Here is a 13,831-nt window from a genome sequence, read left to right on the forward strand (position 1 = left end):
CTTGAAGGGAGGTGTGAATGTTAAATGCACTCATATGTAGGGAGAGCATTATTTAAATCTAATGTATCCAGGGTTATAGCCTTATGTGGCAGATTACAATCACCAGAGGTGTCAAACTCATTTTAGGTCAAGGGCCGGATTTTTTTTTTTTTTTTTTTTTTTGCGAAAACCTTAATGTTTGAAGAAAACGTGCAATTTTCTAGAGGATAAGTTTTCCACAATAAATGTTGTGTTTTAATAATATTGGAATAAAACAAAAGAGAGCACATACAATTTTTGAAGTTGTCTAAAAAGAGGCTTTAAAATTATTATAGGGCTTATGAAATATGAGTGCTCTAAGGCTGAAAAATTTCAGTATAATTTAAAAAGCCATATATAACACACTATTAGGGTAAAAAAAATAATAACAGCTCATTTTAATTCCAGGCTTTCTTCTCAAGTCCAACAACAATATTTTTGATAATATTGCAAATGAAAAAATAAAATAAATAATAAAATAAAATGTTTGGTAATGGAATATTAACACTAAGTAAACAAATTTAATCTAATATAAATATAATATGAGCTATATACTATAAATATAATGTTAATTTCTTTAAACTATTTACATTACATTTATTATCATTTCCAATAATAGCTGAAAATTATACAGCTGTAATGTAACTCCATGACAACTGTAAATTCATATACATATGTCACATAAAAAAACAAAACAAATGTTTACATTTACAATGCATAAACATGATCCAGACTGGCCCTATATATATATATATAATTGCCTTCTCACTCTTTCCTGATCACTGCTTACGTGATTTACAAGAACAGATCCCAGAATATCTAAACACTTCACACAGATGTTACATTACACATTTAGGTTCACCCCCCCGACCTTCCCTTTTTTTTTTTTTTTTGAGAAACAAAATCTAAGAAATTTGAGTAGTTTTAGGGAACAGTGATGTAACCTTCATACGAATCGCAAAGAGAGAAAGCAGAAACAAAGAGCTTTGGGCAAAATACACCAAATAAAATACAAGAGCTTCCTTCATTGTCAGATCTCCGTTTACTCGACTGCCATCAGTCTGTAAACTCAGGGAGATTTAACGACAGACGGATGTGTCTTGACAATGTTACACGTCACAAGGTGTCCCCTTTGAAATCCCGTTTGGTGCTCCGTTCCATTTTAGTGTATTTAGAGAGGAATGATTCATTACATTAATAGAGTGGCTTTAGTGTCTGCAGTGATTCTATGTTCGTAATGAATTTATAAAAGAACTGGCAGCCTTATTGATCAAATGAGCAGTCCATTATAAAAGCGTAATATTGATATACATTTTTTTTTTTTCAAATCTATAAATCTTGTATATGCAATTAAGCAGACTCATTACTCAATCTGTTCAGATTTTGTCTCTTTCTCTTTTGATTTTAGTATTCCCACTGAGAGCGGAGGACGTTGTGCTACTGTGTTTCAGTATTTGAAGGCCTTTCCCCCATTTTTTTTTTTTCTTCTTTTTGTGAATGAAATATGCAATTACCTGGGCTTGGGTTTCAGCAATGCCTGTTCTGTCAGGTCTGCGCCCACGACAAATCAACACATAAACAGCCATAAACACAGAGCTGCTGCTCAGCTGGAAGAGCACAGCTGCTGCTGTTTACCCTGAGCGGCCCAGAAAAACATCCTGTACCGTGCCGTCTTTGAGCCTGGCTGCTCCCCTCCAATAATAAACAGCACTGCGGTTTAGACCCAGACCCCACGCATGCTGGGCGGCTCCTCTGCTACTCCTCAACTAAATGCCAAAATCTCTAAAAGCTGGACTGAAGAAACAACAAAAAAAATTCTTATGTAAATGACCAGCTGTTGATGTGTTTATAAAAGACATACTCAATGAATGTTTTGTAGAAGTTCTGTGCTTGGGTTGAAGAAAACAAAATCTGGAAATAAGAATCTAATGCACATTAATAATTAAACTAAAATGGTTATGTCCACTTTAATGGAAGTGATTTTAAATGCTAGTGGATATTTATAATTTACTTTAAAGCTGAGTCTAGGAGACAATGGCCTGGTTTCACAGACAGGGCTTAGATTAACACAGGATTAGGCTTTAGTTTAATTAGGACATTGAAGTACATTGAAGTACTTTTCAGCCGAGCATTTTTTAGAGTGTAGCTTTTACAAACATGCCTTAGAAATAACATTACTGGTATGCATAAGATATGCCGATGCAAGTTGCTTTCAGTTCAAACAGCTCAAACATGCATTTTAGTCTAGGACTAGATTAAGCCTCGTCTGTGAAACCAGAGGTTACTGTGTTAACTATTGTGGAGTTAAGTGTTTGCATGATCTACTGCCCTCACTATCGCTAAGGACAAACAAAGCCCTTTAAAGTAATTTGAATACAAAAATGTGTATATTTACTCTCAATTGTGTACTCTTGTTGTATTTTTAGTGCAGTGTGTCATTTCTCGAGACAGGAATTAACTGGAATGTGACTCATAAATGAACATGTTTCTCTGTGTATCGCAGCAGTGGCATTCCACAGCCCGCCTGTGAAGATTAAGAAAGAGCCTCAAAGTCCAGGTTCAGACCCCAGCCAGTCTTGCAGCCACAAGCAGAGCTTCAGCTACCCCAATGGAGAGCAGTGCCTTTACGCCAGGTCAGTCAAAAGCTGGATGCTGTTGCTAGATGTCTCTCACACGATTTTATACTTTTATGGCATAAACAGGTGTTTCCTTTATCTATGGGCTCTTTTGTCCTCTATGAACAATAAACACAGAAAATAGATTCTCAAAACACACACTTCACATTATAATGCAGGGTTCCTCATTTCCAGCCCTGGGGGTCACTGTCATGTAGAGTTTAGCTCAAACCCTAATCAAAGTCACCTGAGCAAGCTAATCAAGTTCTCTTAGGGTTAGCAGAAAATTACAGGCAGGTGAGTTTGAGCTAAACTCTAGGGCCGGATTTGAATATTAATTGATTAATAATCAATATTTTAATTTAGCATTTTCACATTTTAATAATGAGCATCTGGAACTTGCGTAAAGCAAAAATAAAATCTATACATATACTTTTACAGTTTTAATGTGGCCTTTGTTTAAAGAGAAAAAAAAATATCTTAGTTTCAATAAAAATCTACCCCAGAGATATAAAAGTGTTCATAGTCGAAGATGCATCCATACATGATCTATGACTTGTAAGAAATGCATTGTTGACTTTGAAAGTGTCCGTGTGCCCTGCAGTGCCTATGAGCAGAAGAGAGCAGCTGTGGCAGCAACAACAGCAGCGGGAGGATCTAAGAGCTCTTGTCCAGGGACACCCATGTCCCCTATGCAGCATTACTCCCCTAAACCAACAGTGGGAACTCGGCCGGAGTCAGGGTACATGAATCCACCCTCAGCTAGCCAATCCCACGCCTGCCACAGCCACAGCCACAGTTACCCCATGAACCCCAGGTAACAATAATGTTAAAGAATTTGTAGGTGTGTCTACTTTTGACTAGGGATTTGACTACATGATATATCGGTACCATATCGGTTATGGGCTGATAAACTAAAAACTGTGATTTTGAATACTACATGCAAATCCATTTCTTTGCTGTTTACAAACCTTTGCCGACATCAAATGCTCACTAAAGTTAATCTTTAATTTAATAGCACTGTTAAATTAAATCATTTTTAAGATGTGTAGCAAATCTCAAAATTAATATCCAATTTTCATTCTGTACATTACAATGTTGTGATGCCAAATCGTGTCACTCGTATTGTTTTGAATGGGAAAAAGTGTAACGCGCAATATGGCGGAATAAGTCCCGCCTTCTAAATAAGAACCAATCGTCGATTGGTAAAGTCATTGCGTCACTGCAGCGGCCGTTAGAAGCACTGGTTTCTATAGAAACAGCCAGACTCGCGCCTCCGAAATGAGGCGCAAGAGACGCGCATTTAGGTTTGCGCATGCGCATTAGCTTGAGCCAGCCTGAAAAATAGTTTTTTGTCATGATTCGAGAGTTTGGGAAAAACATTTATGAGACAGTTGTTGTCAGATTTCATTGGTGATTTCAAATATGAAATTTAATCGTAAGGTTGGCGAACAGTTTTGGAGAATTTGATGTTTCCCCCTTCAAAGAGATAGGAGCTGCAAGATGCCCAGGATGCCCGAGAGGCGTTTCAAAGATGGCCGCCGAGTGAAATGACTTGTCTTAAAGGGACTTTGTGCCAAATTCACTTTAAAGCATTTAAATTGATTGACTTATGCTTATTTTTAATATTTATACAACATAGTCTAGAATTTCAACATCTGCTAATTAATGCTTATCAGTCATAACCTAAAATAATAACAGCATTTTAATATCAGTGCACATTTTTGACTAGTATTGTTTGTTTTTATTTTATTATAAATTTATATTTTATATTTATTAAATATGTGTTTTATATCTATCCAAAGAGAACAGTTAAGAAAGCATACTTGTTTTTAAGAGCCTATGTGATAATCAAGGCTCAATTTTTCCTCCCAGTTCCAGGTTCCCTTCCGGCTCTGCAGAGATGTGCCCACCATTCTCTTCCCAAGGCCAGGCCCTGCAGCGCATGCATCCTGCCCATGCCAGCGGGGGCGGAGGCGGCAGTTACCATAGGCAACACTCTGACCCCTGCTTGCCTTATCCTCCTCAGCAGAACTTCAAACAGGAGTACCTGGACCCTCTATACGACCGAGTGGCCCACATGGCCGGGACACAGCCTCAGAGGTTTCCTCCTGCCCATATGATGGTCAAACAGGAACCCACTGACTACACTTATGAACCTGGTACGTGAGTCAAAGGACATTCTGATGACACATTTGCTTTGAAATGGTGTCTTCTTTCATCTCACTTCCTGAATAATTAAACCACATTAGGCCACTAATGTAAACAGTAAATTGGTCGGCAAAACCGAAAAATCTCTTTTTTAAGAGATTTTGTTTGTTGTTCTCCACTTTCAACATCCACTGACACTTTGCAAAGGTCTCAACAGTGTTTCTGTACTTCTCCCCACTCCTGCTCCTTCACCCCTCCCCTTCTGCCTGTGTTCTTTGAGAGGGAGGGAGGCATAGGAATTTCATTGAGAAAATGGAGGGCACTGGAAAGACTAGAATCCCCAGCGGAGCTCTCGCGGGTGTAGGGTTGCAGCAGCGGCTTCCTTTTTCTGCAGGCAGATGAACTCATAATGGAAAAATGAGCGTATCCTCGGTAACCCGAGCCCGTGCGCTGGCTTGGTCGAGCGGGCGGGAGGTGTGTGTGTGTGTGTGTGTGTGTGTGTGTATGGAGGGGGGGTAGTTGTGTTGTAGCCGGGGGGCTCAGGCCATATACTCACAACACAGGCGAGCTCACCTCCTCCCACTCGACTTAGCGACTGACACAGGGTCGAAACATAACACCCTGCACAGGTCCAACTTATCAGTGCTCTATGAAAGACTACAAACAATCTTGATCTAACAAACATTGCACAAAGATGAGCATAAAAAACAAAGTTACCAGTTCAACTTATTCTTTAAATGGAAAAAAAAAGGAGCATGACCTTTTCTGGGTTCTTTTGTTCCCTCCTAGTTTTAAGGTACGAGGTGTCTTTTTCTGTGCCAGTGCTGTTATTGTTAACAAAAACTAAAACTTTATTAAAATAATTTTCTGCAATTGAAACAAAGCTGAAATCAAACAAAATAAAAATATGATGAAATACTAAAATTACTAAAATATACTAAAATAACACTGTTTGGCACTTATACCACTAAGAAAGGCTGGTACTACTTAACTCAGATTCATACGTGCTTAAATGTGGCAACATTGGATGCGATAGTCTGGAACAAAAGGATGTTTGTGTGAGGATAGAACGCCCTATCTGAGGTGGAGTACTGCATGTTATCAGTAGATTCGTCCCTGCCCAGGCCGGTGGCTGCCGCTCTGCTACAGAACAAAAACAGAGAGATATATATGCCAACATAAATAAGAAACCAAAACCATGAATAAGAGACACTTTTAGATGGCATTAAAGTGCTAAAAATTTTATTTTTCTTAAATACTTAAGTAAATATTATAATAGCAATATTTCTTATTGTGTTTATTTTTTTATAATAATAATAATTATTATTATTATTATTATTATTTCAGAATCACATCAAAATATTATGTTTTCCTAAATTGTGCAGCTCTACCATCAAGATTGTTTCAGAAAGGGTCCTGTGACGGTATTTCAGTTTAAAATGGAATAAGTTCCAGTCTGACAGCTCTGTCAACATTGACATTCATTTGAGATCTATGTATGAGAAAAGTGCTCTAGTCTCTAGTCCCTCAGAGCTCTTTCTCCCCTGTGACCTCTTATCATGGCCTCTGCCACTGCATTCTCCAGCCATGAATCATGGCTCCACCTCACAAACTAACAGTTTCTTATTTATACAGTACATATAGAAGGAGAGAGAGAAAGATAGTTACGACAGTTATAAACCTGATTCTGGCGTTCCTGCAGTACTGTGCAAGATCCACTTTACTGCCTAAAAATAAAGCTGCCGACAGGTGATATTATGACAAACGACTTTATGACAAATGGACCTTTTGTCCTTGCAGCACTCAGTGGCAGAGGTTATCAAATCTGCAGATGCACCAGCCTCACACCCTACAGAAATAGTGCCTAAAGAGGACTAGCAATGATTAGCTGTGGTCTCAAACCCAGTGAGCTGCCTCGCTGCCGGCTGCCTACATAGACAGCTTCCTCCTAAGGCAGCATTTCCTAACCACAACTTAACCTCATGAATGACTGTTTTGGAATTTTCTACATAGGCCACAACTCACACAAATGGTGCTTCATACAGTAAAGCAACTTAAAATTGACTTCAGTAGTGCTAATGGGGAGACGTGCTTGAGGGTTTGAATGTTTGAAAGTAAAGAATTTAAGACATAAATATTAGTTTTGTAAAAAAAAAGATCAAATATTCTGTTCTGTAAATGTTACTGTAAAATTGTCAGTCTTTATAATCAGAGTTATAATAATACATATTTTTTAATGTGTCGTTAAATTATTAAATATCTCAGTAGGTACTTCAAGTAAATATTTTACTTATAAGGGGTTCGGCTGACAAAAATGTTGGGAACCTAACATAAAAATACATAGCACACAAACATGGTGTAAAATAATTAATTTTTAATTACATTGAATAATTTTTATTTTTAAGTACTTCTATGTAAAATCAACATTTGTTAAAGGGTTAGTTCACCCAAAAATGAAAATTCTGTCATTTATTACTTCCCCTCATGCCGTTCCGTACCCGTAAGACCTTTGTTAATCTTAGGAAAACAAATTAAGATATTTTAGTTGAAATCCGATGGGTCAGTGAGGCCTTCATAGGGAGCAATGACATTTCCTCTCTCAAGATCCATAAAGGTACTAAAAACATATTTAAATCAGTTCATGTGAGTACAGTGGTTCAATATTAATATTATAAAGCGACAAGAATATTTTTGGTGCACCAAAAAAAACAAAATAATAACAAAATGTCCGATTTCAAAACACTGCTTCAGGAAGCTTCGATCATAAATGAATCAGTGTATCGAATCATGATTCAGATCGCGTGTCAAACTGCCAACGGCTGAAACCACGTGACTTTGGCGCTCCGAACAGCAGATTCATTTATGCTCCGAAGCTTCCTGAAGCAGTGTTTTGAAATCGGCCATCACTAAATAAGTCGTTATTTTGTTTTTTTTGGCGCTCCAAAAATATTCTCGTCACTTTATAATATTAATATTGAACCACTGTACTCACTTGAACTGATTTAAATATGTTTTTAGTACCTTTATGGATCTTGAGAGAGGAAGTGTCATTGCTCCCTATGGAGGCCTCACTGAGCCATCGGATTTCAACAAAAATATCTTAATTTGTGTTCTGAAGAACGAAGGTCTTACAGGTGTGGAACGGCATGAGGGTAAGTAATAAATGACAGAATTTTCATTTTTGGGTGAACTAACCCTTTAAGTCGTCCACCATCTTGAATTTATTTTTTTTCACTCGTCGCACCAATTAAGAAATTGCCTTCTTTTCAGGATTAAAAGGAATATGTTTATATAAAATCAAAATGTTTCTAGCCTAGTCTGTTATCTTGGATTTATTCTTTCACTTGTTGAAATGCATTCTGAGATTGTATTGTCGGTGAAGAATGTGTGATGTTTCCCTAATATTTGGCTAAAGATGTGTATCTTTGGAGGCAACATAATCGAGATGAATTTCTTTAGCTTTTGTACCAGGCTTTAAAACACTGACTACTTATATAGGTTTTGAAACAGAGCAGTTGTCATTTCACCAACAAGAAACCATAAATAAAGATTAACAGGTCATTTGCATGCATCCATAACTGAGGGTCACGAGTTTGTGTTTGCCCTACAGATGTGCCTGGTTGCCCCTCCATGTACCACCACAACGAGGTCTACCCCAACCCACAGCACAACAGTGAAGGTAAGGACACGGTTTGTCCATCTAGAACATGCAGATCTAGTATAGTTCTAGAATGTACATTTCACACAATCACAGCACGTCATGATTGGCCGGTACTGTGCGGTCACTGGCTAACCAGTCCAGAAGGTCTGTGTTTCTGTTGGCATGGACATTTGTTTCTTCCTTGCCTAAAGAATTCCAGGGTAAATATTACTACTGGAAAAGACGAGTATTTTTCCTGGAGTGAAGAAAAATAATCCTTCTCTCCGCTCGCTGCATTTGCAGCACCATTTTGGGTATTTTCAGTTGTTAGCTGATCTCTGTAATGAGCCATTAGATACAGAAAATTTAGTTCCTTGCTTCATAAGTGTACATAACTGAATAATAATAATCTTCAAGAGTCCATGTTTCCCATAATAAGAATTCATAAATATCAATGGAAAAACAGTTACTGTGTTCATAGATCTCAATTTGAAAAGTCAAACAGGAAAATGCTTGTTGTTATTAATGACTGCCATTAATACATTAGCACAATATAACTCATGCGGAGCGTCTTTGTATCCACATTAAACCAGTGCACTAATAGTTCCCTTATCCTGTCCTCAGGCTACATGTTTGAAAATGATTCCCGTGTTGTCCCTGAGAAATTTGAAGGTAAGTCTCACTTGTCCAGATGTTATTTTCCCACAAGTAGTATTCATTTCAAATACAAATGGCCAATCTCAGACAATGAAGTGCTGTAATTAAAACTAAAACATACAAAAATGAGAAATTAAATTTATACATGGGGCCCAAAAGTCTGTAAAAATTATTTTCATGATTTATCACAACATTTTTCTTTTGTCAAATCAACTTCAATAATTAACGTGGTTCAGATAACATAATATTTTGAGTTTCTGTTGATTAAATCAATCGCCTTCATTGTATTAACTCAAATTTTTAATTTCAATAAACTCAAAATTTTAAGGCAACCAGGTAGCTTACTTTCTTGAAGTTAAACCAACAATTCTTTTTACAGTGTATTGAAAATACATTTATAAAAAATGTGATGCAATTGTTTTCTATTACACATTTTGTTTTACCATTACCACAATTAGAATGGAAAATGTAATTAAAAAGTTAATATGAATTTTATTATTTCTTAGTATTTGGTTTGTCCCCCAGCACTCAAGCTGCATGAACTTCACAAGTTTGTGTAAATCATGTTCTCTAGCATTCAAGCATCTGACCATCTGTACAAAGAGTCACATGATCAATGTCACAAATTTGATCTCATAACATTTCTTTCAACTTCGCTTATTATGTTTAAATACGTTTTTTTTTTTTAATCTCAGATTTTCAGTGCTCTCCGACATTTGGACCACACTGTATGAATGTTTGCAATATCAGTTCAGATCCTTACCACCATGTGTCTTATATTAGATAAAACAGTTTTTAGATCTAATTAGGTGAATTAATGGACAATCTCTTTGCCTGTTTTCAGGTGAGGTGAAGCAGGAAGGGGGCAGTGTGTTTCGTGAAGGTGCCCCATATCAGCGCCGTGGCTCACTGCAGCTCTGGCAGTTCTTGGTAGCCCTCCTCGACGACCCCGGCAATGCGCACTTCATCGCGTGGACCGGCCGTGGCATGGAATTCAAACTCATTGAACCAGAGGAGGTAAGCATCAGGCTTTTAAGAGTTCTCAGAAGGCAAAATATGATTTTCATCCAAGCAAATGATCATTCAAAGATCGAAGAGGAAAATATGATTATTGGGTGATTCAGATCAATTCGACGCAGTGTTTATTCAGCTTTCGCAAACTACAGAGAGAATAAACAATGGGTTTCAGAGATTTGCTTGCGATCAGCTCACACTTCCCCAGGGTCTAAGAACACATCCACACAATGCCAGTTTTCCATTAGCTGCCATGCATTATTTACCCCACTTAACAGCATAGTGAAATAAAATGGAGAATGGCTCCATTACCAAATATTACAACCTTCCATTTTGCCGGAGTCTAAGCACACCGCAGTGGTCGAGACAAGAGCGTTAACCTCCTATTGTCTGTGGTCAGTAGACGGCTAAATGGCATGACTCAGCAAACCATCATGCAGAGATGCATCCATCAGTTCTGCTCAACTGTACGCATGAATCATTCATTACAACAAAGTTTTACTATACAGCCGAGCAAAAAATGTGTTCTTCAAATGTCAGCAGACCCACAAGTTTACTGGCCCAAGATGGTGCAACAGTTTTTCTCAAGGGCCCTCAAGTTGAACCTTGAAGATTAGGATAAATACGTATTTTCTCTATAGGTTTGACAACCAGCAGTTTGCGCTGTGCACTGTGTGGTGTTTTTGGTCAGAGTTTAGTGGTAATTTGGTTATATAAAAGGGAACTGGATTATTTTGTGGGGACTCGCCCTTCCTTCTCATAGTTTAGCTGTTGTACAGTCACCAATGACCTCTTGTGCTCAGATTAAGGCACTGCAGTACAGTCCTTTCCTGCTCTTATGGTTTGTATTGTCTTATTATGATACTCTAGGTGGCAAGACTCTGGGGGATGCAGAAGAACCGTCCAGCCATGAATTACGACAAACTGAGTCGCTCTTTGCGCTACTATTATGAGAAGGGAATTATGCAAAAGGTATTGCATCATCCTATTTCATGGTTTCCTATGGTATTTTTTTCCTCACTTCTCCTCACATTGAATTGAGAATGACTTTATATTTGGGGTCCCAGAGACTCCAAATATAGAGTCCAGAATGATTTGTGAAAGTAACCTTAAATTATTCAAATATTTCTCAGAAACTTTCTGAAATGTAAATTTCATTGAATTTTTTTTTTTTTTTTTGACACCAGCGAAAACACGCTGTAGAATATATAAATCAAATTCAATATTACAAAATTAAATTCAATCCAGTTGTGTACTTTAAAGTATGTGCATCATGTGAAAATTCATTACATTTATTTATAAACTTATAACATTATATTATATGCATTTTATTTACAGTTTATTTTTTTTAATTTCAAAAAGACCCAAACTGAAACTTTTTTCTTGCATGATCTCAGCTGTATCAACCTGATACTTAAATGTTGTTACTGAGATGTTAAAAGCGGGTCCTTATTTTTATTTATTATTATTAATATTATTATTTAATTACTCTTTATTTTTTCAGGTGGCGGGTGAGCGTTATGTTTACAAATTTGTGTGTGAGCCGGAAGCTCTGATATCCTTGGCTTTTCCCGACAATCAGCGGCCAAGTCTGAAGGCAGAATTCGAACGCTACGTCAACGAGGAGGACACGGTGCCGCTGTCTCACCTCGATGAGGGAGCGTCTTATCCTCCCGAGCCAGCTGCCACCAACATGGGCCAACAGCCCTACTCCAAAGGCTACATGTACTAATGCCACGACATTCTCCCAAGTTCCTCATCCCAGTTTACTACCCGCTGCACCTATTGCACATGCCCACCCCATCCACTTGTATATAAGGCTATGTTTTTTTTTTGTTTTTGTTTTGATTAAATTAATCTCATTAGGGACTCTGCATTCCTCTCACTTCTGAGGCCTATCTAATCTAAACACATTACTGTGGTTCAAGAGATTGCTTAATAAAGACCCAATATTACTACTATTCCATGAGTCTCAGTTTTTTGCAACATATGTAATATGCGCAGAAATTTGCTACAATAGTATTTTCTCCAGAAATAAAAAAAAAAAAAGTGGAAAAAGTTAGTTGAAAACATACATTTACACACAACTTTTAGATGCCATTTATATTTTTTAGCTCTGCACTGTATAAAATTAATAGGCTATCACGTTTGCAATTGTGCTGATATTCGGGAAAACAGCACACTGACTCAAAGTTCATCTTTCGCACTCTCGACTTCTGTCTTTCCATATATGGATAGTATGCTATGAATGTGCAAAATGTTTGACAAGCAGACAGACAGACACATTCTGATTGGCTAAACAAAAAGAACTTCCACAACCTTTTAAAGGAGTTATTTCAATGGTATCTTTCATAGAGAAGTATCATTTTTTATATATACCATGTCATAAAAGTTTGCTAACAGCATCTTTAAATAACAGAAGCTTTTAATAGACAAATAGCCACGGTATGTTTATTTCTTTTGAGTAGCTTTTTTATAACTATATAATTCAATTTTTTTTATGAACAAAAAAAGGATTTTATTTTCAGGTGAAGAGATTTTTATTTTTTTGCAATATGCAGTTGTGTTATTTTATGTATTGTTGACCCAAAGGTGTAAATGAAAATCAAGATGCCCCTAATTAAATAGCCTTGTTCACTATTTGTCTCATTTACCTATAATACAATCCTGATTTTATCTTTTTTATTTAATTGCACTCTTTTAGTTGTACACTTGTTCAACTGCTCCTTAACGCAAATATCTAATTAGTCAATCACATGGCAGCAATTCAATGCATTTAAGTAGACAGTCAATCTGCTGAAATTTAAACAGTCAGAATACTGAAGAATGGTGATTTAAATGACTTTGAACGTGGCATGGTTGTTGGTGCCAAACGGGCTGGTTTGAGTATTTCAGATACTGCTAATCTGCTGGGGATTTCACGCACAACCATCTCTACAGGTTTACAGAGAATGGTCCAAAAAAGTTCTGTGGGCGAAAGTGCCTTGATTCCAGAGGTCAGAGGAGAATGTCCAGACTGGTCAAGCTGATAGAAAAGCAACAGTAACTCAAATAACCACTTGTTACAACCAAGGTCTGCAGAAGAGCATCTCTGAATGTGGCCACACCGGGTGCCACTCCTGTCAGCTTGGAACAGGAAACTGAGGCTACAGTTCACAATGGCTCAATAAAATTGAACAATAGAAGATTGGAAAAACATTGCCTGGTCTGAAGAGTCTGGATTTCTGCTGCAACATTTAGATGGTAGGGTCAGAATTTGGAGTAAACAACAGAAAAGCTTGGATCCATCCTGCCTTGTATCAATGGTCAGGCTGCTGGTGGTGGTGTCTTGGCACACTTTGGATTCCTTTGTACCAACTGTTCATCGTTTAAATGCCACAGCCTACCTGTGATTTGTTGCTGACCATTGTCCATCCCTTTATGACCACAGTGTACCCATCTTCTGATGGCTACTTCCAGCAGAATGTGTCAAGTTGCCTCAAACTGGTTTCTTGAACATGACAGAGAATTCACTAAACTCAAAAAGCCTCCAAAGTCTCCACATCTCAATCCAATAAAGCACCTTTGGGATGTGGGGGAATGGGAGATTTCCATCATGGATGTGCAGCCGACAAATCTGCAGCAACTGCGTGATGCTATCATTTCAATATGGACCAAAATCTCTGAGGAATGTTTGGATGCACCTTGTTGAATCTATGCCACGAAGAATTAACACCGTTCTGAAGGCAAAAGGGGT

At 37.6% G+C, this 13,831-nt stretch overlaps 1 protein-coding gene across 2 annotated transcripts in view; it reads left to right on the forward strand.

Annotated features, from left to right (window-relative positions):
- The window catches only part of etv4 (ETS variant transcription factor 4), a 28,340-nt gene extending 16,284 nt beyond the window's left edge, over window positions 1–12,056 (forward strand). For both annotated transcript variants that reach the window (XM_048169843.1, XM_048169844.1), the window contains exons 5-12: window positions 2,522–2,651; window positions 3,238–3,450; window positions 4,509–4,795; window positions 8,395–8,463; window positions 9,049–9,096; window positions 9,926–10,098; window positions 10,966–11,067; window positions 11,600–12,056. In XM_048169843.1, the coding sequence (XP_048025800.1) occupies window positions 2,522–2,651; window positions 3,238–3,450; window positions 4,509–4,795; window positions 8,395–8,463; window positions 9,049–9,096; window positions 9,926–10,098; window positions 10,966–11,067; window positions 11,600–11,827 (1,250 nt within the window). In that variant the 3' untranslated portion in view covers window positions 11,828–12,056. The remainder of the gene's footprint in view (window positions 1–2,521; window positions 2,652–3,237; window positions 3,451–4,508; window positions 4,796–8,394; window positions 8,464–9,048; window positions 9,097–9,925; window positions 10,099–10,965; window positions 11,068–11,599) is intronic.
- The last annotated feature ends 1,775 nt before the right edge of the window (window positions 12,057–13,831 follow it).

This window comes from Megalobrama amblycephala, linkage group LG20 (genome assembly GCF_018812025.1).
Source record: "Megalobrama amblycephala isolate DHTTF-2021 linkage group LG20, ASM1881202v1, whole genome shotgun sequence".
NCBI classification, from domain to species: Eukaryota; Metazoa; Chordata; class Actinopteri; order Cypriniformes; family Xenocyprididae; genus Megalobrama; species Megalobrama amblycephala.